The sequence below is a fragment of the Pseudopodoces humilis genome, chromosome 1 (genome assembly GCF_049639895.1).
Source record: "Pseudopodoces humilis isolate 2021_Gansu_Grassland_sample_001 chromosome 1, ASM4963989v1, whole genome shotgun sequence".
Classification (NCBI taxonomy): domain Eukaryota; kingdom Metazoa; phylum Chordata; class Aves; order Passeriformes; family Paridae; genus Pseudopodoces; species Pseudopodoces humilis.
Genome location: NC_142200.1, coordinates 117527890 through 117543355, shown reverse-complemented (window position 1 = coordinate 117543355; position 15466 = coordinate 117527890). Strand labels below are relative to the sequence as shown.

Here is a 15466-nt window from a genome sequence, read left to right as displayed (position 1 = left end):
CTAAGTGTATTTTAAATGTTGCAGTGTTTCATACCGTGCAGCCCCTATGCTGAATACAACACATTTTGTGATTTTGGTAAGCTACCAGTATAAATTCTCTGATTCCCATTGCTTTGCTGAGTGAGATGCATTACTGGATTCCCATTTCATTCTGAGTATGCAGTTTCAGTATTTAGTAACACTTATATTTTTGTACCCAGAGAGGGGCAGGTGCAGGGCTACATGGAGCAGACGGAGATGATCGCTAAAAGCTGATGAGCAGCCTCCACAGTCAACAGCAGGACTAGGACCCCCTTACATCCTTGGACAGACAAACAGTTGCACCTTTGCTCAGAGAGATGATAAAATTACTCATGTCAAAAACAAGTTACCAAAAGCAATGACTTGGACTTTGCTAAAGTTTAATAAATTTTCAGGAAATGTGCTGGCTCCTTTGATAAGCCAGATAAAGGGGAATCAGTTAATATGTGAGTGAATTTCTGGACCTGGGAATGTGCTGGCAATATTTCAGCCTAAATGTTCTAATTGAAATACTTCATGGTGACCATTTTCTGGCATTCTTATGGTTATTTCTGTCATATGCTCTTTCTTACTATGCCTGAACTGCTTTCCTGAGTCCAGGGATCATTGGCTGGAAGGTTGTGGGGGGTGAGTTTTGGGATGCAGTAAGTAAATGACCAGAAACACGTTGCCATATCCTGAACAGTGATAAAATTACTGCAGCAGAGCTATGCTCAGATATGCCAACTGATTATCTGGTTTTGATTTTCAGCCAGGGACTCACTGGTCTTAGAAGCTAAAATATACCTGTGTAAGATAGGAAGTCTGCTAATATGATGTGATTTAACTTATGTAAGGTGTTTATTCCTAAAAATATGTCCAATCTCTCAGTCAGGCAGAGCTCTGATGGTCCCATTTAAATGCCTTGATGCCTCTGGTTTGTAGGTTGAAAATACGAAAAGGTGAAAATGACTGTGTTAGATTTTAATTACACTGGCCTTAGTGTTAAAACAGAGAATGGTAACAATCATTTGGGTGTACTTTTTAGACACCAGATTTAATTTAATGGCAGCTAATAAGTACAAAAGATTTTTTTGATAATGAAGGATGCAGATATTTTTGATGATTTTTCATTTGTCTACCTTTCTAGTCATTAGACACAAATCTTTAATAATCTGTATAAGGAAATTCTTCATTATTGCTCTGGGAAAAAAACTTTTCAGAACACTTAGATTATGGTTCTTAAATGCCTTCCAAAGGCAATAGATTCAGTGTGATTCAGCATTAAAAAGGACCTACCTGTCTAAGATTAGGTAGTGTGATTATTCCTCTGCACTCCTAAATCTTGCATATTTCTCAGGAAATATTTAAGCATTGGGAATATTTTTATCAGCTTACTTAGATCCCTGTCAGCTTCTTGGATTTGCACTCTGGAAGAGCTTGTTTCATTCTATTTTTTGGGTCCTAAGAAAGACTAGACTCCTAAAGAGAGTTTTAAAACTAGAACTGTACAAAGACCCTTCCCTTTTTCACTTCTATTCCTATTGAGAACTCTGATTATTCTTTCTCAATTTCCAAATTTAAAAGAAATATTTTTAATGCTTTCAATTATCTAAAAATCGGTACAGAATAGAGAGGCAGATTTTTAAATATTGCTCCAATATGATGGTCATAGCTGGCTGAACACCACTCACCAACTACAGAACATGGCTCCTTATGCTTTCATTTTACAAGTTTCGCTGTGGATTTAAAAAATTCAAATATCCTGTGGTCTTTTGGAGTATGCCCCTAATAACTCACTTACTTCAAACTCATTTTTCATGTGATACTTGGTCACACTTCCCAATTATTAAATACTTGCACGATCTTTCACCTGCATTTCAGTAAAACAGACACCTCCATTAAACAAAAGTAAGGGAGGGACTGATAACCTGTCTCTTAGTGGAAAGATACAGTTTTGAAATCTGAAGCAAAAGCAGGAGAGAGCACAATTTGGAATGACCCTGATTCGTAGAACTAGCTAAATGAGCTACCTTCAGAGCAGTGGCTTCTAATAGCAAGTTTGTGGTAGGCAAAAGGAAAAGATACAAAATAGCTGTCAATTTATATTGTGGTTATTAAAAGCTTACTGTTTCAGTCTAATTGCTGTGTGAGAGAGAACTCCACCCCTTTTGTGAGCTTTTTCTGACATTTAAATTACACACTATTGCTGATTTTTTAATATTTTTTATGGGAGAGAACAGCTCAGTGGGAAGTTCCCATCATCTGAATTAATACACCAATTATAAACTGCGTTGCAAGTAAACAGTTTGATCATTTCTGTACCTTATGCTGAAAGCTAAAGTGCCTCATTAAGACAAGAACTGAAGTCTCATTCCATATTTTAGCTGTCCATGTACTTGTGATGAGAAAGTTCAGTGATAAAGCTGGCAACTGCTCACTCCTCCATGGGCAACTATTCATTCTGAATGAAATATTAAACAGGGTTTTGACATGCTGAAATATTTCAACAGCTCCATTGCTAATTAACTGCAAGAGAGTTTTGCTCTTCACAGTAGCAGTGACTTTTCAGGAGTTAGAGTGGGGGACTTATTTGACATTATGATTATTCGCAACTTCAAAAATAAGAATATTCTTTCTTTGTGTGGTCAGATGTGCCTGTAAGGGTAGTTACCACATTTAATATAAGTCACCATGATGTCTAAAGTATATGCTAATCAAACATAGAAAAACGTGCCCATTTAAAGTAGTTTGCAAAACGACTGCAAAGTGACATAGTTGTGTATGTGTATATATTAATAGTTGAGGGGGAAAAAATAAATTAAATTAAATCAGCCCTTCACCAAGACATGATTAGCCAGTAGGGGATCAGGTAAGGAGAAAATGAGGTTCTGTACTTGGTGTTTTTTAAATCACAGAGTGGAAACAAAAGAATGGGGTCTATGTTTTATGTGTCAGAAAAGAACGGACGTCCCCTAAAGAAGCCCCCTTATTACTCTTTCATTTTAACCTCCATCCACCAGCATATGCCAAGAACCACCCACCTGGACGTGGTTATAGGTGGCCATGCTCGAGAAGGGGGTTTGGATCACACGACCTCCACAGGTACCTTCCAATCCCAACCATTCTGTGGCTCTGGGATGGCCATCCACATTATAGTAAATTGAATAATAAATTTCTGTCTGTATGAAGAAAAATATTCTTAAAACCATGTCCATAAAAAGCCAAACACTGTTTATCTTTCACAAAAGCTCTTACTCAGCAGTTTTCTGTTCTATATATAATTACATATATAAAAATAAGAAAAAATTATTTAATAATACATGCTAACTTAATGTTTTGGAAACAAAGCAATAAATATGAAAGTGTACGTGGTAAACCTGTGAAAGAACTCTTTAAAAGAAATATACAAAGGGCATTAAAATACTCATAATTGTTAATCTTGGTCCTAAAATAACAATAGAAGATTAAAAAAAATTAGTAACTAGACCTGTTCATCCGGTGAATCATTTATCTGCACAGTGCCAGTAAACCAGTGGCTTCCAGATTGGCTTTTCCTCACGCACAAGTGTCTTCCCTTGCACATACAGGTCATAGTTTTAAAATTAGTTGTTACTGGAAAGGAAGTCTAAAATGCAGACAATGGTGGCAGAGAATCCAGGCTGAGGCAGTTCTTCCAAGGTGAACTGCAAAATATTTTTTTATAATCCTTTAGGAAGGACGAAGGCAAAAAAAAATGAAAATCTTTACACTCTTTTCACAGAGACTGTGAGAAATCAGCAAAGAATGACATTTCCCTTTTGGTAGGTGTCCTGCTGCTAGTCTGCTTAACTCTTTACTGTCATGGGAATCACTAATACTTTTTAGCATATCTAGAACTGGGCATGGCATATAGCAAGAGTATAGATATTTGTTCTCCTTATGCTTAGAAATGGTACCTATAAGTCAGAAATATTTGATTCATGTGGCATGATTTGTGGGCTTTCCTTTAAAACAGAATTTACACTTTTCAGTGCATTGCCAGTCTTGATAGTCAGAAGAATCACTTAGAACTTAGTTTCTTACTAGATCTGCTTTAGCAAGTCAGTCCTGGTGCTGGTAGCACAAACCCACACGTGCTGGCATTACCTCATCCCTTTCACAAAGTACAAGGAAGTAGTAAAAAGCAATTCTGTCATTCCCATGTCTTGCACAACTACATCCAGAAAGGTGTCACTTTGGTGGCCTGGCCCAGTGAAGAGGAAGGGTTGAAGTCCATGGATTGCTTTACTTACTATATACTCAATGTAAGACCATTTCTCAGAAATTGCGTAAGAATATCTCTGAGTAATGCATTAACCATTTCCTGACCACTTTTGGCAGTAATACCCTATTCAGTCTTCATGTTTCTTTGAAAAAAAATCTTACATAATTTTACTTTTTATCTGTCTGCTTAAAGATTTGCCAACTTTTCAGTCCTCCCTTTACTGTAGTCTTTCTACACTTACTCAGCTTTAAGTGCTCCATCAACTTTAGGAAAGTATTTTTTCCTAAGATCCTTTTCATCCTCTCTGCTCTGTGAAGAAATAACCATTTTTATCCTTACTCCCATTTTCCAGTTCCAAGTATCATTTTTGGTTTGACAATTTTCTCCAATATCTTTTTCTGTCAATTTTGCATTATGACAAACTTTCTAATAGCTGTAGTATTCCTCAATAGTCAGCATTCTGCATTCCTTTTGCCCTTCTGTTTAGCATACAACCAACTCCTAGTACTTTTTTAGGTTTACTAAATATTCACTTTCTCAGCTGGTATGTTTCAAAGCTTTTAGTTAACAGTATTGCCTGTAATATTATTTGTGGAAGTCTCTCATCCTCTTTTGCCAATTCTAGTCTTTGCAGTAAGTACTCCAAGGTGTCTGGTTTTGCCAAGGTCATTTATGATACACTTTTGAGAAGACTTAAAAGAATTTTAAAGATACCTTAACTGGGCATTCTGTAATTCTTTTACAGTGAGTCTTTCTTATGCTGAGATTCAGAAAAGTATGTCACAGATGACCTTGGGATATTTTGTTGGGTTTTTCAGAGCTGTTACTCATCTTGTGATCTGAGTTTCTCCTTTGACAGCTGCTCTCAACCTTTGCTGGCACATTTTCTGAATCTAGACAAGAAGCCACTGTAGAAAATATGAACCTTTCAAGAAAAGAGCAATAGGAAAGACCCTGTCTTGTCACCTGACAGTACCTCAGTGAACCCTTTTCCCCACACTGCCAGTCACAGTTTTGATAGCCATTATGATCAAAGTTCATATGAGGGATATAATTTCATGAGACAGCAACGCAGGGCATTTGTCATTTGTGCCAAGTCTGATTGATTCATTCATTGACTGACTTTTGCTAAATGGCTCAAAACGGAGGTCTGTTGTCCTTGCTGAGACCATTACCATGTGCAGAACTGAAAGCACAAGCTGTGTGAGTTGGTTGGGGTGTACTGCAGTAACTGAGCCAGCCGCCCGAACTTGTACTGGTAACTTCTGTGAGCCAGAACTGCTGTTTAAAGTCTAGTGATGGAGAGTGGAGCACAATTTAATGAGTAAAGCTTCTGTGTAATACAGAGGAATAACAAAATACAGAACATGAATTTCAAGAAGGGAAAATAGTAGTTATCAAATCTTCTGTGGCAGGATTTGCTTCTTTTGACCTTCGACTTAAAAATGGTTGAAGTTCAGTCTAATCTAGTCAACCAGGATGGGAGTCCTAAAACTTTACCATACAAGAATGAGAGTTGTCTAAACAGGGGCTTAGCAGCCTCCTGCCACAGAGAAAGATGTTTCTATCTGGGTTCCATTAGACCTCTCCCTGGTCCTCAACCATGACCCTTGTCTCCAAGCTGTAGTTAAACTAATTATCCTTTATTTCCCTACAAATCAAATGTATGCCATCAAATGCATGATAGCTTGACAATAAACTCTATTAGTACCATCACTCTGGCATTTTGTTCCCTGTGATTTAGGGATGTGCTTTCATCTGAAGGGATCACAGAGGATGTAGCACTACCTCGTAATGGTGAATGTGGAGCTGGTGACACGTGGGCTTCCTACGAGTGTGCCGTCTTTTAGAATTATTTTAGCTGTTGAAGAACGGTTCTGTCCACGCTTTCTGAGGCTGACAGATTCATAACTGTGACAAATCAAATGCAATCACTGGGAGTTTTGTTTTATGATTTATCTCCTGGATGATTCTCCATCTCGGCGGCAGTGTTTCCTCACCATCAGTCTGTCGCCAGCTAATGAAGCACTTTACGGCCACTTGTACATCAGCTTTCACTGTTGAATCTACTGTGCACTCTTTTATTAATTTGGAAGACTAAAGCAACAACTAATACTCATTGGTTTTTCATTGTTTCTCCCCATATTACTTCCTTATCTGAAGTCACAAGTACAGATAATAAGATATTTGCATTATCTTAGTGTTTCTTCTATTGGAAAAATATAGTAAGTGAAGAGGAAATTCTTCAGAATTCAAGAAATTCTCTTGCAGTAGCACAGAACAATTTAATACACAATATTATAGTGTTATGGTAAACTATATGTGAAGCAATAGATGTATGAGATGAAGAAAGAGTGACATAATACTATTATAATTTGAGAAGAGAAAAAATTAGTTTATGAATAAATTTCATTCGTCTCATGAATAGCCTCATAATTTAAAATAAGTCTTCTGCATAATGAACTTGCGAGCTAATTACTCTTGCATTGCCACAGCACAGTATAACTCTGTCAGTCTGGGAGCGTTTTGAACTTTGTCAAAGTTGTGAGGTGGATTCGGTTGAAACTGAAACTGAATGGGTTTCCCAATTGATAGATCTACAAATTGTTGCAGGGTGGTATTCCAGGCAGTAACTGTGATTGTTGCTAGATTTATCCTCTTCTAAAACAATAGAGTTAAAAGTGGCAGATGGTAGTAAGTGATTAACATTCCTAGTAAACAGACTTCTGCAGGGGTATATTTAAAGTAGTTGTGTCTATGTAAATAGACAAGGAGCATGAACTGTGCAACTATAATTGAATTATATTAGCATAACTTAAGTAGAAGTTTTGTAAATAACAAACACCTTAATTAACCTGCATGGTTTTGGCAAGTTAATGACATACCCAGGGTAAATGACATAAAAGTTTTTGGCAGCATGACAGCTCAGAGCCAAACTAGTACCCAGTACCCCACCCTTTGTTGCTGGTGTTGCTCCTTCTGCTCCAGCTTGGCTTTGCTGGGATTTCTGTAGGTTACAGCAATTGGTTTTCTTGCAGAGAGCTGGAAAACTCCCCATGGAGTGGCCATTGAAAAAAGACACCAACTCTTTGTACCCCTTTGTCAATAATGTTACAACAATGTAACATGTTTGGAATGGCAGGTTTTGCAGTCTTTCCTCTTTCTGTCTTTCTCATATTGTTTTTTGTTGATTCAGCTTCTGGAAAATAGACCAATTTCATATGCTAGTGGGTTCAAGAAGTGTAGCTGACTCTCATTGAAACTGTCAGGTCTATGCTTCTGAGTCCAGCCTGAGCTGTGCATCTTTTTAGCCCCAGCATGTGTTATTCGTTGATGCTCATTTTCAAATCTTACTGGTGGGGTTAGAAACCAGATTGAAAACCAGTACTGATTTATCTGTTTATCATGCCAGGTAAATAATGTGGTTACCAGCCCAGTTAATTATTTTTAAAATACTGGTGAGTTTTGCAAATGGGTAAAAAATTAATTTCTTTTACAGCTGAATAATTTGGAAAAAGCACATTGAATCCACAAGTGGTTGAAATTTGTATTCTTCTCTCACATAGCAAACTGTACTGTAAATAGGCTCTCATCTCTCTTGGGAAAGAAATGTGGATTTTGCTGACAAGTAGAGGGCTCTCAGCAGAAAAATGCATGCTGACAGTTTGACCCAGTGGCCAAATGACTGATTTCCTTCTCCCTTTTTGTTTCTATTTTAGATGCTGAAGAATACCAGCCTCCAATATGGAAATCATACTGTGAGTATACCAGCAATTTGAATAATCTTAGTGCCTTACCAAGGTGTCAATCACTGTTAGGTCTTTTTTTTTTGTTTGAAAGAAAGACATAAATGTACTAGATACTTGTACAAATTATGGTATGGGACAGCAGCAAAACCTGAACTTTCATGGATTTCCATGGAACAAGGGCAGCAGGATTATGTGTGCCAGATTCCCTCCATTGCCTTACAAGTGTGCAGCTCCTGGGTTTCATGGTTTCTCCGCTGAGATTTTCAGGAAGGATTTCAGAGGTAGAGGTTAATGCTTTGTATGTTTACTAAAGGTCAGGCTTGAGAATACTTGTCTTTTTATATGGGTCACCAAATCACTTTAAGATAATAATATTTTTGATCCTTAGCAATAGAAGCTGATTTTTGAAGTGGTGGTTTAGAAGTTGGAGACAGCATTATCAGCTCTTTGAACCTTCCTGTCTGCCTTTAGAAAAATCATTTACATAGAGTGCAGTGCAGAAGTGCATATTTTATGCTCTTTTGCTTTGTTCCAAATGTATTTTCTAATAGAGTAGCACAGATCTAAGACAAAATATTGGCTTTTAAATCCCTTATTAAGGATGGCCTTTAAATTCGATCTTTTTATTTTAAACCCTTCCTGGAACTTTAATAAGAGTGTAGCTTTGGGTATAGAGAGTTGTTTTATTCTTTTTGTTTCCCGATACAGAACTATCCTAAGCAAAAGTCATCTCTTTTATTGTAGCAAATTCAGTACAGTGCCATTACCAAAATGCAGCTACAAAAAGGCAATGATCACAGTGGCTACATGCATGTACATGTGTAATTTTAAAGGCTAGAATAAGCTTGTTGACTTCACTTATATGCACATTAAACTACCTTGCTGACTTCAAAGACATCATCTCTGTGTTACCTGAGAATGACATTCTGCCCCAGAATGGACTGGGATTTTTTCAACCAAAATTTGAATATGCCATTAAATTACAGAACTTCCTTCTCAGAATATTGTTTTCTAGATACTTTGTTGTTGTTGTAATGTTTTGAGCATGTAAGAGATACCTCCTAAGAAGTCAGCAAGAGTTGAACCATTCCAGCATTCTTTGCTGAGTACTTGGAAAGAAGCAGACAGTTGAGTGATTTTTTTTTTAAAAGAAGAATCTTACTCAAAATCAATGAAAAAGCTCCCATTGACTTTGAGAAGACCAGCATTTTAAATGACAGATACTTACTTTTTAGCAGTAAGTTTTCATTAAGAAGTGAGGAAATAAGCGCATACATTTACTTATCTGCTCTTAGGTGCCCCAGTTGTGCAGTAGACAGATCGCTGCATGCAGTGAAAAAGTTTGGTTACTTTTATTTGATAGCTTGCATGTAGTCCAAAGAAACATTTTTTTTAAATGGAAAATAAAGAAACCAAACACTACCAGAATGGATGAATAGCCTATGAATATATAATTTCCTATTCTGCTATATGTAGGATGCCAATACTGTGGTAATGACAAAATCATTTGTGTGTAAACTCCATGCACGAATGACCTTGGAAAAAGTTGCAGAGCTCCAAAATGCAGAAAATAGTTTAAACTTAGAAAGATTTACTGCTGAGACTGCTTAGCCACAAGTACACATTTTTATTTGCGGTGGTAGGTAATGTATGGTTCTTTACTCAGCAAGAGCAATTCTGATCTGGTAAATTAATTATATATCCAGCAATAGTGTTTATCTATGAATCCATCTGCTGTCCTATTTCATGACAATTTTAAGTTATGTATATATTTCATGCTTAGCACTTGAAGTTTACTGCCTACTTAACAATTATTTTCAGTGTATTTTACCTAGTAACTCTTAAAGTTTGCTAACATACTAGTAAGATACTTTGCATCAAGTTTTTGATTTCTTATTTTAAGTCCTGGATAAATTTAGGTGACTGTGTTGCCTTTTATTGACATGAAGATCAAGGCTTCAGTCCTTCTAGCTTATAAACAAAGACAGATCTTCCTGTTTGTACAGAAGTATTCAAATAATCAGTGTTGCACGTGTCCATGGACAAATACTCATTCAAGTGCAACTGTTTTTAGAACTCAAACCATACTGTTTTGACATAGTGTACAAATTTGATTCAGCTGTATTTGGAAAACATGGACACTTCCTCACTTGGAGATCCTCACTTGTTTATGAAGAATTGTTAGAATTTCACATAGATTTCACAGGTCACAAACTTTTTCAGATTTTTTTCTGATAGCTCTGGGGCACAGACAATAAAACAAATGGCAAGAATAATTTTGTATTAATGGGAAGGAACCTGGGAAAATGTTTGGAAAGTTTCTAGCAGCCAGCAGTCTCTAGGCAGTGGGTTTGATTGCATTTTTACCTGAGAAGCAGACCAACAAATAACAGATTTCTTATATCATTCCAAGAACAGATTTCTTTTTGTGGTCTGCCATATGTTGGAAGTCTTACAGAGAATGATATTTTGCCATTTTTATCATCACTGAGGTAATAAATAAAGAAATATAGGAATCACAGAATGTGTGTTGGCAGGCTTCTGGGGTGAGCTGGTCTGGCTTCCCACTCAAAGCATGGCTATTGTTGGCTCTAGAGCAGAACAGCCATGGCTTTGCATAACTGAGTCCTGAAAAGCTGCAAGGTGGAGGCTCTGCCAACCTTTGTGGGTAACCTGCTCCAGGAGTGCACTGACCTCTTAGAGGAGAACATGCTTACCTTATCTGCTTCTTGGGAGAAGCAGGCAACTTGTTTGGCTGAAAGAGCACAGTCCTTGCTGGTTTCCAGCCTCGGCACGTATGTGCTTGAATTTCGAAGAGATGTAAAACCTCTTTCCTCCTTCTACCCCTGTGGAGATTGGCATATGCTGAGTCAGTCTTGTGTCAATGCCACTTCAGTGTTTGTTTGCATTACTCAAGAGCAGTGTGTTGGTGGGAAGCAAAGTGGCAAGGCACAGAGCATCAGCTGATGCCATGCTTCAGCTCCTCACGAAGTTTCTCTGCCTTCTGTCCTTCATCAAATAAAAGGCACAGTGTCTGAGACTCATTTTTGTCAGAAATTAAGTCTTTGTTTCAGCCAAGCACTTAGGTTCCTAATTAAGCATGTGAGTAATCCTGCAGAAATAGGACAGCTCATATTGTTCAAGCTCAGCTCATGGATAAAAAAATGCCTGACTGAGATGGGGCTGAGGAGGTAAAACGAAGGAACTCTGCGAAACATTCTGAGACAGAAGGCGGTATGTTTCCTTGCTGCTTTATAAAAGCGATGATAGGAATTTTTCCTCTCTGCTGGAGCATCACTGAACACTCATCATAGGTGAGTTAAAGGAGAAAGCCTGAGGTCCTGACACACTGCAGAATGAAAAAAAAAAAAAAAAAGTATGAGGAAATGGATGATAGCCCTTCTTCCCTGGTAGAAAAGGAGTAAGTGTTGATTTTTGCATGTCACCCCTTTGTTTCTTAGCCAGATTGGATTTTGGAATTTGACAGCTCTTCCTAAAACAAGATGTAGAATTTCCCTATTTCATCCCCTGAGACAAGACTCATGCTCTAATGGGAACAAAAGAGAGAAAGATATATTCTAACCAGCTACTTTACATCTCAAAGAAACGTTCCTTGAGTAATTCAATAATAAATTTAAGTTTTGTTAACACTGTAAGTTCCAATGTGATTATGATACTATGAATGCTGGCAAGTTATCTGAAGTATGAAACTGATAAAGATGTTCAAAGGTCAAATAGAAGCTACTGCATTTTTCTGTTGCTGTGCTGCATTTTTGCCTAATATTTAATGTGTATTACTACTGTGCATTTCATTTGCATCTGATGCTGAACGAAAAGAACATTCCCACTCTGATGCAGTTCTCTGAGAGCAGTAATAATACATTTTCTTTTTGCATGCAATTGACTTTTTATAAGGTTAATTTTCTCAGGGCTAAAATAATAATGCATCATTATGTTCGAGTGTCATCTTTCTATGATCACAGTGGGTTTGTCTGTAACCTGCCTGTCAGCTTTAATGCTGGAATTGACTGGGTCAGATGTCAATCACTGCTTGCCACTGCATTAAATAAGTGTGTTTTTCTATTATTTCACTTAACCATGGTCTTATACATTGAATTCTGTCTTAAGATTTTCTGAGATGGGAAAATGGGGCAGAAAGGCCCCAAGGATTGTTGGTCATTTGAGCAAGTAGGTGAGGGATGTGTGCCTTCTGAATCTCTGACCATGCCCTGGACTGTGCTGGGGTCTCAGCAATGTCAGCCTCAGTGTGAGTGCCCAGCACTTTGGAAAAAGTGTATAATGAGATCAGGCAGAGCTGCAGGATGTTCAGCACTTCTGAAAATGAGGTCACTTAATGAGGTGTCTGTGCTCATTGGAACTTAGCTGTAGGGCACATTTTTCTCCAGTCACCTTAGCCATAATTGTGCACTGTATTCATAGCCCATTAGCAGGCTTTCTCATAGCAATCATTTGAAGCAGGAACAGCAGAGACCTTTCTAAAGGAAAACACAGTTTTTGGTAGGGTCACAACGGCTTTGCTCCTTAATGCCTTAGCCTGTGAGATACTGCCTTCCTTGTTTTCCACTTAACTGAACTTTCACTGGTGTTTTACCATCTCCACCCTTGTCTTGCTGTCTGTCCTTACTGGGAATCCTTGGCAGCTGTGCGTCTGTCTGTCTCTCCTCTGTTGTTTGTCTCCCACAGAGCTGCTTGGTGTCCCTTACCACAGTGCCACTGGTGGTTTTCTGTCTTTTCTCTGCTCCCAATCTGTCTTCTCTCCCTCCATCTAATGGTTCTGTGTCTCCCTCCAATTGTTCCACTGGTTTGTCTTCCTGTCAGTTTAATGACTATCAATTTAAAGCTAATATGGTAAAATCTGAATTTTTTGTCTTTCAAAGGAAACCATTTCCCATTTGTGACATTTTCTGTGGTTACCACTATACACAGAAATCTTGATCATGCTTGGGCCATTTTCTCATGCAGTACATTTAGCATATAATTTGTAATTATTTATTTGTATAGTAATAATCTTACTATGTTTTCTTCTGATGCATTTCTAAATCAGATGTTTCGCAGTTCGTATTATTGTGCAGATTAATTACCTGTCTTCCTCTGAGAATGACAGCAACCTTTTCCAGTCTATTCAAAATACAGTTGTTAAGATGATTTGTCTTCCTTACACTCACCATGAATCCTTGTGTGATTTATCCCAATACATCCTATAAGCATCCAGTTTCTTGTGTTTGCATTTGGGTCTTTCATATATGTATATGCCCTTTCCTGTTATCATTCCTTCCTTTGTGTTGTGAAATGCTGACTCTTCTCCACACCACTGCTTCTTTGGTGTTAGCAGCCTTAGATATCCTTCTGGTCATGTTGGAGAGCTCTTTGCTTTTTTCATTTCTCAAAAATGCAGCACATCACAAGATAGGCTTTCTGGGTGTTCTTCAGACCAACTTGTTTTGTGTCACTCTGATCAAAGCTGTCTTAGAAGCAGCTCCACTAGCCTAATTTGCTGTGTCAGTCAATGTTTAACAGATTTGATTATTGAAAAATGGAATTTTTATGAAGTATGATTTTTCAGTTAAAATTCAAATTAATTAATTGGGGAAATAGATAATTTACTTTAAATGAGAAGCAGTCATACTCTTGCCGTGTTTTGAATACTTCGAGTTCCTTCTCTCCACTGGAAATGGGGGGAAGGAAGAAGTTGTTATTTTTGCTCTCGGATTTGTTTAGTATTAAGCATCATTAACTTGCTCAATCAGTGGTTATGCTCATTTCAGACATTCAGAAGTTCATTCTAAAATCATGATATTGGGCTCCAGTGTAATCAGAGGTTTAAAAAATAATCTGGTTTTTGAACAAAATTTTCATGCATTGTTTGACACTTTATTCAGATACACAAGTCGTTTGATCGCACAAGAGTAGAAGCCTTTGAATCTTAGTCACATTATTAGAAGAGGTAAGAAAGACCATATTTATCATGGAGTTACCAAAATATTATCAAGTTATCATAAATCCTGTGCAAAAGTAGCAGGAGATCTGACAGTGCTGAATGATGCAGAGTAAATCCAAAGCCTTAGTAGGAATTTAGAGCTGGATCACATCCAGCACTGAAAGTGGTAGGGGATATAAGAAATGATGACCTGTCTTTCTGTGCCTCTACAAGGAAGCAGGGATGAAGGTTTGATTAGTTAAAGAAGAGGTTATGGTTTTCTCCACTTTGACATGAGCAGAAAGCAGGAGCCCCCAAAGCTTTCACATCCCTTTGAGTTGACAAACTTGGGTGCAAGCTAAGGATTTCCCCACTTTTCAGATTTCATTGCTTCTAGCCCCATTTAAAGAGAAGGTGCAGAAGGTGGGAAAAGGTGCTGAGTGTTAACACCTACATTTTCAATTCACTTTCTGCAAGAGAGCTTCTGTGTTTATCAAACCTAGGGACATTTCTGTTCCTCCCATAATCTGCCACCTTTCAGGGCATGCCTCTGAGCTTCACAAACATTGTGAAAAAACGTGTCCTGGAAACTCAGGGTTTTTAAAAAAAAAAATTCATGGACATGATCTTTCCAAAAACAAGAAGGTCAGCATACAGAAGGCCTTTCTCGAGGGAGGCAATCCAAACCTCTGGGATTTTTACTGGAGTTACGGAGAGACAGTCTGTCTGTGCTGGAATTGATTACTGTCATTGCATGTCAGCTTATTCTCACGACTCTGGAGTGGAAGGGAGGGAGAGGATCTCATTAAATACATGCAGTGAAGAGTCTGGGGGCCACGCAGCAAGTACCCCTCGCCTCAGGTCTCTCTCCTGCAGCCCTCAGAAGATTTGCAAAATTGATCCAGGGCCATTTGAATAAGAGCATAATTGCTCTGAAAGGAATGTTTGCTTGCTTCTCAGTAACTGCCATCAAATCTTGAAATAAATTATGAGGCTGTGATGAACCAATTCAAAGGTATTGAACTTTTTCTTGTCATATCCAAAAAACTGCTGGTTTTACTGATAAACAATCTGTTCTTGTTACAGCATTTTATATGCAAAAGTGGGATTTTATCCTGAGACAGACCTAATAAATTTTTCTGGCTAGTCTTCCCTGGTACAGAAATGTAAAAGCCAGTACAAAGTGATAATACTTCTTTAACAGTTAAAGCATTGATCACTTGAGTGAGTTTGCCGGTCAACAACCGATTTTCATATAAATGACTTAGACACACTGAAATACCTCATTTTGCTGTCATTGTCTTTACATTTGCATTTTTCTCTGCAGCCTCTGGCTAAAAAGACTCATCTGAATGAAAGTTTGTGTATGTTGCCATCTTCTAATGGTCTGTACATTTTTGTGTTTGACAGTGTATCAATTGCAACAAGAGGCACCACGTCCCAAGAGAATCATCTGTCCTCGGGAGGTCAGTTCTTTTGCTCTACCTTGTTACAGCTGATGAATTGCCAGCAGCATATGATTACCAAAAAAAC

The 15466-nt window shown here is 37.9% G+C and overlaps 1 protein-coding gene across 1 annotated transcript in view; it reads left to right on the top strand.

The window, feature by feature from the left end:
* Window positions 1–15466, top strand: part of CHN2 (chimerin 2) — a 156072-nt gene that overhangs the window by 55589 nt on the left and 85017 nt on the right. The window contains exons 2-3 of the mRNA XM_005518917.3: window positions 7966–8004; window positions 15344–15399. Of these exons, the coding sequence (XP_005518974.2) occupies window positions 7966–8004; window positions 15344–15399 (95 nt within the window). The remainder of the gene's footprint in view (window positions 1–7965; window positions 8005–15343; window positions 15400–15466) is intronic.